The sequence below is a fragment of the Columba livia genome, unplaced genomic scaffold (assembly GCF_036013475.1).
Source record: "Columba livia isolate bColLiv1 breed racing homer unplaced genomic scaffold, bColLiv1.pat.W.v2 Scaffold_132, whole genome shotgun sequence".
Lineage (NCBI taxonomy): Eukaryota > Metazoa > Chordata > Aves > Columbiformes > Columbidae > Columba > Columba livia.
The window spans coordinates 853191-865534 of NW_027043028.1; the positions used below are offsets into that span (position 1 = coordinate 853191).

General features: G+C 52.4%; 1 protein-coding gene across 1 annotated transcript; it reads right to left on the reverse strand.

Moving 5' to 3' along the window:
* Window positions 1–635: 635 nt before the first annotated feature.
* LOC135577649 (olfactory receptor 14J1-like) lies at window positions 636–1568 on the reverse strand. The gene has a single exon (XM_065047780.1). The coding sequence runs from the start codon at window positions 1566–1568 to the stop codon at window positions 636–638; it is 933 nt and encodes a 310-aa protein (XP_064903852.1).
* Between the last annotated feature and the right edge of the window lie 10776 nt (window positions 1569–12344).

Below are 12344 nucleotides of genomic sequence, written 5' to 3' on the forward strand. Positions count from 1 at the left end.
CACTGTTCAGATACACAATGGCGTTTTATAAGTGGGTGACTTTTGTAGGAATAAGCTTGAGAGAAACATTGCAAGAAGATATAAACCATCATGCACCACCCAAAGAAGGTCACTTTTCCCTGTGCAAGTACTGTTACTGAGGCCAGCTCTGTCACAGCAGTGCCCATTGCCTGTCCCTGCCTGCGCCCACAGCACTGACACACAGCAGGACGGTGACCAAGCTGCCAGAGCACTCAGGCCTTGCACCAACACCAGGGATGAGAAGGAGAGTGTGGGAGTGGAACCAGAACAGCTCTGGAAGAACAAGCGCTGCTGCTCCCTGGCAGGGCTGCCAGGATGGACTCTTTTCCCTCCTCCCATGAACACAGGAACTGCAGTTCCATAAGGCCTTGCAGGAAGGATATAGTGAAAAACAAGTCACTAAAGAACCCTTTATTTTGTTTAGAGACAAAAAGAGCACGGCTCCTCATTTACAGTCAGTGGTTATAACAGAAAAGCAGACAGTGAATTAAGAAATGGGATGACAACAACATTATCACAATAAAAAAACTACCAACAACAACAGAAAATCCAGATGACAGGCTGGGCCTGTAATTAGTTACTCTAAAACTCCTACGTAGAAGCAGATGGGCAGTTTAATACTTCAGGAAATTGTAAGATATGAGTTTCCACAAGGCATCCTTGAGCTCCTGGTTCCTCATGCTGTAGATGAGGGGGTTCACTGCTGGAGGAACCACTGAGTACAGAACAGACACCACCAGGTCCAGGGATGGGGAAGAAATGGAGGGGGGCTTCAGGTAGGCAAACATGGCAGTGCTGACAAACAGGGAGACCACGGCCAGGTGAGGGAGGCAGGTGGAAAAGGCTTTGTGCCGACCCTGCTCAGAGGGGATCCTCAGCACGGCACTCAAGATCTGCACATAGGACACCACGATGAACACAAAACAGCCAAATGCTAAACAGACACTGACCACAAGAAGCCCAAGTTCCCTGAGGTAGGAGTGTGAGCAGGAGAGCTTGAGGATCTGGGGGATTTCACAGAAGAACTGGCCCAGGGCATTGCCCTTGCACAGGGGCAGTGAAAATGTATTGGCCGTGTGCAGCAGAGCATTGAGAAACCCAGTGGCCCAGGCAGCTGCTGCCATGTGGACACAAGCTCTGCTGCCCAGGAGGGTCCCGTAGTGCAGGGGTTTGCAGATGGCAACGTAGCGGTCGTACGACATGATAGTGAGGAGCCAGTATTCTGCTGAAGCTAAAAAGAGAAACAGAAACACTTGGGCAGCACATCCTGTGTAGGAGATGGCCCTGGTGTTCCAGAGGGAATTGGCCATGGATTTGGGGACAATGGTGGAGATGGAGCCCAGGTCAAGGAGGGCGAGGTTGAGCAGGAAGAAGTACATGGGGGTGTGGAGGTGCTGGTCCCAGGCTATGGTGGTGATGATGAGGCCGTTGCCCAGGAGGGCAGCCAGGTAGATGCCCAGGAAGAGCCAGAAGTGCAAGAGCTGCAGCTCCCGTGTGTCTGTGAACGGCAGGAGGAGGAACTGGGTGATGGAGCTGCTGTTGGACATTGGCTGCCTGTGGGCATGAGGACCTGTCATAGGAGGAAAAGATAGTGAAGGTTTAGATGAGGCTTCTCTGGGAATCATCAAAACCATTTCCCACAGACCCTCCCACCCTGTCACACAAAGAGACACTTTTCTTTTTCCAGGAGAACGTCCTGGCTGAGCCCTCGTCGGTGCTTGATGAGTGTGCAATGAAGAGCAGGGTCTCTGCCCTGGGGCTCCTGAGGAGTCAGCCTGACCCTGTGTGATCGGGTGGGCAGGGGCCAGTCCTGGGGTTCAGCTTTGTCAGCTGGAACCGCTCCTGGTGCAGAAGGGACTGTCAGCATCTGTACCCCCAGGACTGAGAAACTGAGTTGGAGAGGTTTGGTGTTTCTACAGCTGCTTCTCCCCTCCCACCCTGGGGAGTGTTGTTGGGTGTCAGAAACCCTCAGCATTTCTGCTGCACTCAGGGAGAACAGAGCGAGTCCTGCGAGACCAGAGGATGCCTGTGGGTCAGTGCAGAGTGAGGGCAGCTGCTCTGTCCCTCTGTCTTGCTCCAGCTGCCCTGGGCTGGCACCTTTCTGAGATGGGGGCTGATCACACTCCCATGTTACCCTGAAAAGCCACCAGGCGCTGCTGAGAGCAGAGGGATCCACCTCAGACCATGACAGGTCTCACCCTTTCCTAAGGTCTCAGCACCCAACGTTTAGCCCAGGACACACACAGCTCATTCCCCAGCCCCACAGACTGCATTGCCCACAGCCCACAGGTCAGAGCAAAGCTGGGACACCTGTGCCCATGGACACACCTTCAGGAAAGGACCCACAAGATCAGGCTGTGACTCTGCAGCTGAAACTGCCATCCCCAGAGAGCCTGACAGCAAGAACAAGATCCCAACAGCAGTGACCCAGAGCAGGGGAGCAAGAAGGAAAATGCGGTGAGGGTGGGTGTGAGAGAGGCCAGGGCAGAGGCAGCCGGGCACTCAGACAGCGTCACCCTTCCCCAGCTGTGCAGCACCTCCCAGACACCAACACTGCCGGGCAGCTGCTCTCAGCCCCTGTGCTCTGCAGAGGAACTGGAGCTCTGGCTGCACAGGAGCTGCTTCATGCCTTGGAGCCCCCGGCCCTGAGGGCAGAGGCTTTGCTGGGTGGGACAGGAGCCCAGGGGGCTGCTCACAGGAGGGATCTGCACTGCAGGGGGTCACAGGACTTTTCTCTGTTCTCCCTCCCATAACCATTCCGGGTTTGGTTTCCTCTCATTTCTGATCATTTCCCTGCTGCCTGGAGATTCTCCCCTGGGAGGTGTTTCCCTGTCCATGTCTCTTCCCTGTCAGTGCTCACAGACCATCCCACCCTCTGTGCCCTCCCCCTGGCCCTACAGATCCTGCCTGTTCACAGGGCACTGCCTGGGGGCATCTTCCTGTTTGCAGGCTGGAAAACAGGACAGGTCAGACTAAGGCTGACGGGTCCAGCCAAGGTGATGCAGGTGCTGTGCACAGGCAGAGGGGTGGGGAAGGGATGTCATGAGCCTTCTGGCAGATGTACTGATCACTCAGAGCTGCGGTTCAGGAGTCTCAGTGACGTGTTTAAGCATGAGAGCTCATTTTCATTTTATCCTTTTCTGCACCCCCCAGCCCTTGGGAGAGGAAACTGAAAAGACAGGCTCAGGAAAGCTCCTTATCTGTCTGGCAATCCTTGCATTGATCTTCTCCTTGAGGCATCCCCTTGGAAAAATGCTGGGGGTGATCTGGATGTGTGAGCAACCCTGACCCACACAGCACCCTCTCCACAGCAGAGGCACCTTTCCTGCCCAATAGGGTTTGCTCCTCCACCACAGCTTCTCCCCTCAGTGTTGTTGGGCTCTCCCGGCAGGCTGAGCGCTGACCCTGGCAGGCGGCAGAGTCCCTGCCCGGCACAGCCCTGGGGTGCAGGGACCCTGCTCTGCAGGACAGCCCTGGGCACCCCTGCCTGCACATTTACATTTACACCCCACAGCCACCCTGGGGAGAACGCAGCATTCACGTCTTGTCACTCTGACAGTGCAGAAGGCAATCCCTGCTCTGCAGCACATCCTCTCCTCTGATCAGAGAATCTCTGAGAGCTGTACTTACATCTCTCGCAGGCTCTGCAATGTGACAGCTTTCTGAGATCCTACCAAGATTTGCAGGTTCAATGCCCTGCAGCCACAGGCTTCATATCTGAGAGGATTTCATTTCCAGTGACCTCTCAGCATCCTCCCAGCCCAGACTGCGTTTCCCTCTCTGTGCCTGGCTCCTGTGCCCTCGGTGCTGCAGGCAGAGCCCTCAGCCCTGCTGCGTGTGCAGAGGAGCTGCTCCTGGGCAGAGCTGTCTCTCTGCAGCGCTGCCGCTGCCATGAGCTCCCTGTGTCCCAGGAGCCCAGCCCAGCTCAGCAGCACAGGAGCAGCCCATGATGTCCCTTTCTCTGTCCCCTCCGGGCTCCTCCAGGTGTCCCTGGGGCTCCAGGGGCACAAGTTTGAAGTTGAAGTAATCAGTGATGTTGATTCTCTCTCCTCTTCAGAGACACTTCTTTCCAGCATTGTATTTTTCATTTTAAAAAATAAATTGGTATTGCAAGCATCTTTCTTGTCCCATCATTAGACAGGACACCAGGAATGTTACAGCAAAGGATCTAATTCCTCCAAGCCAGGGGAGGAATATCTTCAGTTGAATGAGTTTAGGCATTTTATTCTGGTTTTATACTCCTAGGTCTAGAGAGACATTCATCATTCTCTGGCCATGTCATGTCTGTGCTCTGATTCAAAGCCTTTGCACACATGGGCTCTTGGACACTTGGTACCAGGTTTCTTGTGGCAGGTCAGAGCTGGGCTGGTGCCACAGCTGGGGTGGCTCAGCCCAGATGTGAGGCAATGTCCTCAGCCAGGGACCTGACTGGGGAGCTGGAGCTGTCAGTGCTGCAGACAGAGCTGTGACACGGATGGAATGAACTGCCAGGCAGGGTGGCAGGAGTGAGTTCCTCTGGTCTCAAGGACAGCAGCCTCCAAGCACAGCAACAGTACAGATCAGAACTCAGTCCAGACCTGTAAGGCAATTCAAGGGCCCCATAATGAGCTGTTACTACTGCAGGAACACTTAAAGGTGAAACAAAGACAGTTTGTAGCTACTGATGAATATAATAAGGGAAAGAGATGAGAATCCCTGTGTTCTCTTGTCCTCCCTCTTCACCAGCAATGTGTCCCAAGCCTCTGTGACTTGAGACGGGAATGTGGAGAACAACCAGCAGTGGATGTGGATCAAGTCAGGGGTCACTGGAACTAACACAATCCTCTCCAGTCTATGGGACAGCAGGGGCAGCATCCCAGGAGCTGGGACAGCAGGACGATGTCACAGTGAGGCCACTCTCCACCATCTTGGAAAGCTCATGGGGACTGGGGGGACTCCCTGACCACTGGCAGCTCTCACACAGTGTGTGCACTTCTCAAAATGGCCACTGGGTGAGCAGGGAACTAAGGGCTGTGCCCCAGAGCATGTCCACTGGGACCCCATTTCTGGGTGTCTGGAAGAGAAAGTGATGGGGTTTACCCAGGATATGTTGCGTCTGTCCATCCTCTTTGCTTTTTGCGAGGAAAGGACAGGGTTGCTGGACATGGGCAGAGCAGTGGTGGTCTGTTACCTGGAAGTCAGCAAGGCATTCAGCATCATACCCCACAATATTCTTGTGTCAAAGGAAAGATATCACAGTCTTTGTCAGTAGATGGGTAAACACCAATTTGGGTGGTTGGGCTTGGAAAGGTGCTACAAAGGGAGAAAGTTTCCCATCATGAGGACAGTCAAGCACTGGAAGCTGTTTCCCAGGAGTGCGCATTCACTCTACCCCAGAATACGTCCAAACTATGTTTGGATAAAGCCCTGAGTAATCTGGTCTGACCCTGCTTTGAGAAGGAGGTTGGTCACGACTCCTTCTGGGGTTCCATTCAGCTTGAATGATGCTGTCCCTTCATCTCCTTCATGTTTTAAATTTAGCGAGAACTCTCAGGTTCTCCCTGACCACAGGAATAATCCACCTGACGTGCAGGGCTGCTTTACAATTGCCCCCAAACAGCCCTGACCACATCTTGTGCATCCCTTTTCATTTGCCCCCACCCAGGTTCTATCCTCATGCCTGCCTTTTTAATCCTTTCAGAGCAGGTTGCTCAACAGGTGTCAGCATCCATGTACGGAGTCTGCACAGCAGCCAGGCAGCAAAGCCATCATTACAGAAATGGAGATGAGGCTCTTGACCAGCTCCTGAAACCCAGGAATCAGCACGCCTTGTCACCTGAGATTCCCAGGAACACCTGAACTTGAATTGAAAAGCATGTGAGTCCTGGTTGGGTATCCTGGCTTGTCTCCTGACCCATGTGGTGCTTCAGGCTGTGAAGAGAATCAAAACCAGCCATTGCACTGGGGTAGTTCCATTTTACACGTGTCACGCAGGGCAGATGAAGGGAGCTCAGAACTCCAGACTCTGCTGCACGGTTGGGACTGCAGAGACTGGAAATGCAGGTGACAGTGTGTGTCAGTGCACACACATAAAGGTTCTGGCCTCCTTTGTGCCTTTGCACTGACCTGGGATCTGTTCCCTGGCCTTCTTTGTCTCAAAAAGAAACTATTCCCCTACACCACCTCCACTGCACACCAGGATAAAAAAAGGAGAAAAGTTATGAAAGAAGGTTGATTTTGGGGTAATTCTGTCCAAGAGTGGTAGTCTTTAAATGATTTAAAAAAAAAAAGTGAGAGAAAAATCATTGTTCTAAGAGCTTCTCTGAAGACACAGCTACTGAGGTGTAGTAGATGTTTTGAAAAGCAAGAATGACTGTTAGGAATGAAATTAAAGAGCTTTAGTTTATTGCCATCATCAGTGAGAATAAGGAGTTCCCTGTTACTGTTATCAGTGACAGTATCTCTGTTCACAAACATCCTTCAGAGCATCTCCATTGTTCCTGGGCTCCAAAGCTCATCCTGCTCAGAGTTTGACAGGATTGCTGCAAACCCCTGTGACCCAAATCTCTACAACTGTCTCTGCTCAACAGCCTTTTACCCCAGGAAGGGGAAAACTGCCAATGCAGACACCAACCCAGTGCCCAACCTGCCTGGAGAGCCGGGACGGTTGTGCCACACAACAGCCGCCTCTGAGGGAACCTGGAGGTGATGGGATTGAAACGGTATCAACCCAAATAATAGATTTATAGTGTCATAGAATCATTTAGGCTGGAAAAGACCCTTAACAACATGGAGTCCAACCGTAAGTCAAACACTGCCAAGTCAACCACCAAACTATTTCCCAAAGCGACACATCTCAAAATCTTTTAAACACCTCCCACAATGGAAGCTCCAATCCTGAGCTGGCAGGACACCACTGGCTGCAGTCGGACATAAGATACTGGTCATGGCTGTGAGTTCAGCCCTCGCTGGCAGAATGTCTCACACCCTCACTGAGGAGGGCAGGGGGCTGGGAGATGGGAGCACGTTTCAGTTTCCAGATCGCAGCACAGAGCCCAAACCATCCTGCCCTTGGACTCTGGATCCCATTTCCTGAGATGAAAGCTGGTGGCCTTCTGAGGATAATCATGTTAAAGGCATGAATAATCCTTTAGGTGTTTGTGTAATTTGTCTAGGAATGTCAGTTGTATATGCTTCTATTGACATATCTATAAAATAGTACACTGCATCTGTGGTCGCCCCTCTGGCAATGACAATTAAATAGGTATTTGCACTATAAGGCTCCATACCTCATCCACAAGCACACATCTAAGTGGTTCAGATGAAGGGTGGTCTGGCAAACGTCACCCTTTGTGTCCCCAGGTGATGGACACTGCTCATGTGCCTCTGCAGAGAGTGGCAGGAGCTGGATCCCCTTCTCGGGACAGACTCCTTCCAGGAGAGACACAGACACAGGGGGAACTCATCAGGGCTTTACGGCATTTCACTGGGCATCAGTTTGACATATTGGGTGCTGTCCTGTGACTGCCCTTTCTGCACAAATGATCATACAAACACAACCATTTAGTGAGACGTGGTCATAAAGGGGCTGTTATGGACAAGAAAGCTCACCATGAACTCTGGAGAGAGTGAGGAAGTTCATAATAACACCAGGAAGAACCAAGAAGCTCAAGGTCTCTTGTGAAGAGCAGGACCCATGAGCAGCCGTGACTGGCCATTGTAGGTGTGGGAGAAGGTCAGAGCATGTCAGGGAGAAGCAATGAGATGGCTGATGGCTTCAGTGAACCCTTCCAGCCATGTCTGAGCCCAGAAATGGAAAGCAGTTGATGTCTGCAGGTGGAGGAGGAACAGGAGGGTTTTCCTGGGAATACAGAAGGAAGAAAGGCCTCTCTTGGGCTAATCATGTATGGCAGTGCCATTTGCATGCTGTGGGCATGGCTGTGCCTGGGAGATGGGGAACGGCTGCTGCTGGGGTGGCTGTGCTCAGTCATGGCCCATGAGCTGACCCTGCTCTGCTCCTCTCTTACACTGCCCACACTTGGATGGTCCTCAGGAATCATCCTGAGTCTGGTGGATCCATGAACCTCCTGGAGTGATGGCTGTGGATCCAAATAGAGGATTCAAGCAAGTGTGAGACAGGCACATTGAGGTGATTGGTGACCATTGCCAGGTGTATGAAAGAAGCTGGATTAGTTGTGAGGAGCTCACAGGCATTTCCAGCTCCACAGAAAACCAGAACCTTGCAGTTAAAGCAACAGCACTTGACATAAAACCCACCCCAAAACACAAAACACTCACACTGACCACAGGAAAAGCCTTGAAAAACATTGGAGAAAGATCGACCAGGTCCCAGGGGTCAGGGCTCAGCCATTCTGGTGATGAACAAGCATCAAGGGCTGACATGGCATCAGAGCCACCTCCACATGGCCCTCACCACCTGGAACCAGTGTCTCCAAGTCTTTCCTTCAGCAGCCTCCAGGGACAGGGACCTGCACTGGTTGTTTCCTTCACAGCTGTGTCAGTGATGGCCCTTCATGGGGTCCCAAACACCCTCAGAAACTTGGGGTTTGCTTCTGCCTTTCACTTCACTAGAGGTTTGTTCATTGTTTCAGTAGCTGCAATTCAGGATCATGGCAGCAGAGGGCTCACTAACATCTAAAATGCTCTTACAAGCCAAGGCTCTGTGCATCATTATCCTAAAGGCTTCAAGTCTGGTGTGGATGATTAGGGAGATTTCAGGAATAGCCAAACAGAGAGCATTTGCAAAATAAATAGCAATAAAGCCAAATTTCTTCTATTTCCTTCCCTTCTCACCCTTCCCTCCCTTTCCAGAACAGGGGGTATCGGCAGAATCCAGTTCGTATCCGTATGGAGCGTCTCCTGATAAAGACAGAATATGTCAGAAAAGTGGGTGCCTAAATTAGCATGTGAATCAGGAGACAGGCCAGGACACCTCAAGAGGAGTCACACTCCTCTGGACCAAGAGGTGGGTGTTCCTGGCAATCTCAGGTGCCACAGCACAGCGATACTTGTGTTCAGGGAGCTGGTCAAGTGACCCATCTCCTGTTCTGTAACGGTGTCTGAGTTTGCTCAGGTCACCCCTGACTTGAGCCCCATCCACTGCTGGGTGTTCTCCAGACTCCTGCCTTCAGGAACAAAGTCCAGGAGACCTTGCTGGTGAAGATGGAGGCAAAGAAGCCATGAAGAACCTCAGTCCTGTCTGATTCTACTCTTACGAAGTTCAGCAGCAGGCCCACATTCTCCCTGTCTGTTCTTTCACTGCAAGTAAAGAAGTGTCAGCTCATCTTTCTGCCCTCAGTCTCTCCTTCAGGTATGAATTCCAGGGCAGCTTTGTCATCATCCCCACATCCATGGACAAGGTTTCTAAATTCCTCCTTTGCAGCTCCCCCTGCTCCCACCTCCTGTGTGCTGCCTTTGTGCCCTGCAGCTCCAACAGTTCAGATGGGCAGCCTCACGAGATAAATGCTTCTGTTCATGGGCACTTGGAGAGATCATTCTTGTGCTTGGAGCAGGATGTCCTGTAAGGATTATCAGATTTCCTGAGCTCCTTCACCCTTCTGAGCTGCTTCCCATGGCACCACCTGAATCAGCACCCCCAGTTTGACAAAGTCTTCTCCTCTGGAGCCCACCAGCCTGTGCTCTGCTGCTGGCCTTCCTCCCTCCCCTCTGGTGCCTGGGACCCCACTGTGTCCTGGTCACAACAGCCAAGGTGGACACTGATGTTCACATCCCTCACCAGCTATTCCTTGTTTCCCAGTTCCAGATCCAGTTGAGCATCACTCTCATTGGCCCACAATGCAGACACGTTAAGCAGCTGGCCCAAGATCCTTTGGACTGATGGCACTTGCCACTTTGCCAGGCCAGTTAATGTCAGAGCAATAACAGTTCCCCATAGGAACCTGCTCATTGCCTGGTGACTTCCTCATGTTGCTGACAGAAGATCTTGTCCATTCCTCCTCCAAACTACATGATCATGTAGTTTGCAACACCCAACACATTGTCACTCTCTATTGGGTTTACATGACATACTCTTGGAACTGGGGGTAGGTGTGGGTGTGCTACAGCTGTCACCTCTCCGGGAAGACAACAGGAGTTTGACCAATGTCAGTCAGAGCCGATTTCAGCTGCTCCAAGATGGACCCACTCCTTGCCAAATCTGAGCCACTCAGTGATGCTGGCAGCACCTCTGGGATATTGTATTTGAGAAAGGGTAAAAAACGCTGCACAACAGCAGGTGGGAGAGAGGAGGGAGGAGATGGGAGAGAAAAGCTCTGCAGACACCAAGGTCATATCCCATAGGACCCAAGCAGGTCCCTCAGCAGGCCAAAGCTTGCTCTGCTGAAATCCTGCTCTTGGCCTTGTTCTCATCTCCCAGGAGCCTCAGCTTCACTTTCCATCCCTGACTGTTCCATCCTGACCAACTCTTTCTGGTTTGTAAGTGTGAAGTCCCACAGGGCACCTCACCCCACTGACTCCTCAGTCACCCGTGTCAGGAAGATGTTGTCAATGAGCTCCAAACCCTCCTGGATGGCCGGTACCTTGCAGATATTGGGGTATCTCAGATCTGCCACGAGGACACGGCCCTGGAAACATGAGGCTTCTTTCATGTGTCTGAAGGAGGCCTCATCTCATTCCTCTTCCTCATCAGTGAGTGTATAGGTGATGTCCAGTCACCTCAACATTGCCCATGTTGTTCTGCCCTCTCATGCTGACTCCTCAACATTCAGCTGACATCGTCTGTCCCCAGGCAGAGCTCCACGCATTCCTGCTGCTCTCTCATATGAAGGGAAACTTCCCCTCAAAGTCCAGACCTCTGGCATTATGAGCATCAGACGCCCAAGGCCCCACAGTTTCTGCAGGAGATGGTATTTGTAGTGCCCTTCAACTCCACATCCTGGTATCTTGGGAGAGACACCCTTATCAGGATAAGCCGTCTGCACGCAAACATTATGAGCTGAACAAATGGAGCTTCAGTCAAGGGAGAGTGCAGACCTTGATGAAATTTGGTGTTCACCCATCAGAAAGCTCTAAAGATTTAAAAAGGGAAGTAACCAGTTCTGTATCAGGGCAGGAGAACAACCCCATCCATCAGGACAGAGCAGGACCTGACACGCTGAGCAGTGACCCTGAGGAGAAGGGCCTGGGCACTACAAGGTCCCCACACCAGCCCGTGGTGCACGCTCACCATGAACAAGGCAGCTGCACACGGGGCTGCATGAGGAGGAGCGTGGGGACCCAGACACCTGCAGTTCTCATCCCATTCGGTTCAGCACTGGTGTGACCCACACACACGGGTGTGTGCCAGTGTGCGGCTTCCCAGTTTGGAGCAGCAGGGAGGAACTGGAGAGTGCAGGGCTGTGCCAAGGCAGGTTCAGCACCTTGTGCACATGGTGTGGGGTGCTGAGGGACCTGGGCTGCTTTGGCCCAGCAGCGCTGGGGAGGCTGCAGCAGTGCAGGAGTAGCCTGAGAGTGCCTGAGGGGTGGTTTCAGAGGTGGTGGAGGTTTCTTCATAGTGGGAAAGAGCATGAGAGGGATGAGCAGAAAGGAATGTGATGGAAGGGCAGTGCTGTGGGGGAGCAGGTCAGCAGAGGGAGTCTGTATCAGCCCAAGGCTTTGTGCTTCAAGGACCAGCCGGGGAGGATGGAGAGATCTCAGCAAAGGAAGGAAGATGCTCAGACAAGAGCAAGGTGGGGCAGCAGGGGGGATGTCTCCAGCCTGCAGGGACAGAGGTGCAGGGGATGCCACAGCACAGGACAGGCTGTCCTGGAGATGATCACGGGATGTAAAGAGGCTGAAAGCCCCACCAGACATGAGCTCCTTCTCTCCTTGGCTGTGGCTGTTGTCTGCACCTCTGATGCCTGTGAGGAGACACCTTGTCCTTCCAGCACAGGGGCCTCATGGCCTCCTTGTCCCCAGCCAGGAACCTGGGAGGTGTGGGACCATAGTCCTGCCCTTGGCCTTGCACAGCCCCACATCACACTGTCCCAGGAAGGGCCCTGGGCAACGTGGGAGGGACAGGATCTGTGTTCCCAGGGCTGGGGGTCAGATCTTGGCCCTTTGGTTAATGAAACACATCCAGGTTTACTGGTTATCAGAGAGACCGTCACCTTGCTTTTCTGACCTGTCATTCTGCCTCCAGTTTTCTGCTCTAACGAGATCCTAGGAACAGTTTCTCAGTTGTGTCCCTCAGTGTGACCCATTAATGCTACAAGAAACTTTGGAGTTTACATCTGAGTTTGACTTCTTCAGAAGATTCTTCGGCTTCCCCTCAGGGTCTGAGGTCCACGGACTCAGCACCAAACCCACCAGAGGGGTCATTAAAG

Coding starts and splice junctions, on each gene's coding strand:
- LOC135577649 (XM_065047780.1), bottom strand. CDS start 1,568: ATGTCCAACAGCAGCTCCATCACCCAGTTCCTCCTCCTGCCGTTCACA.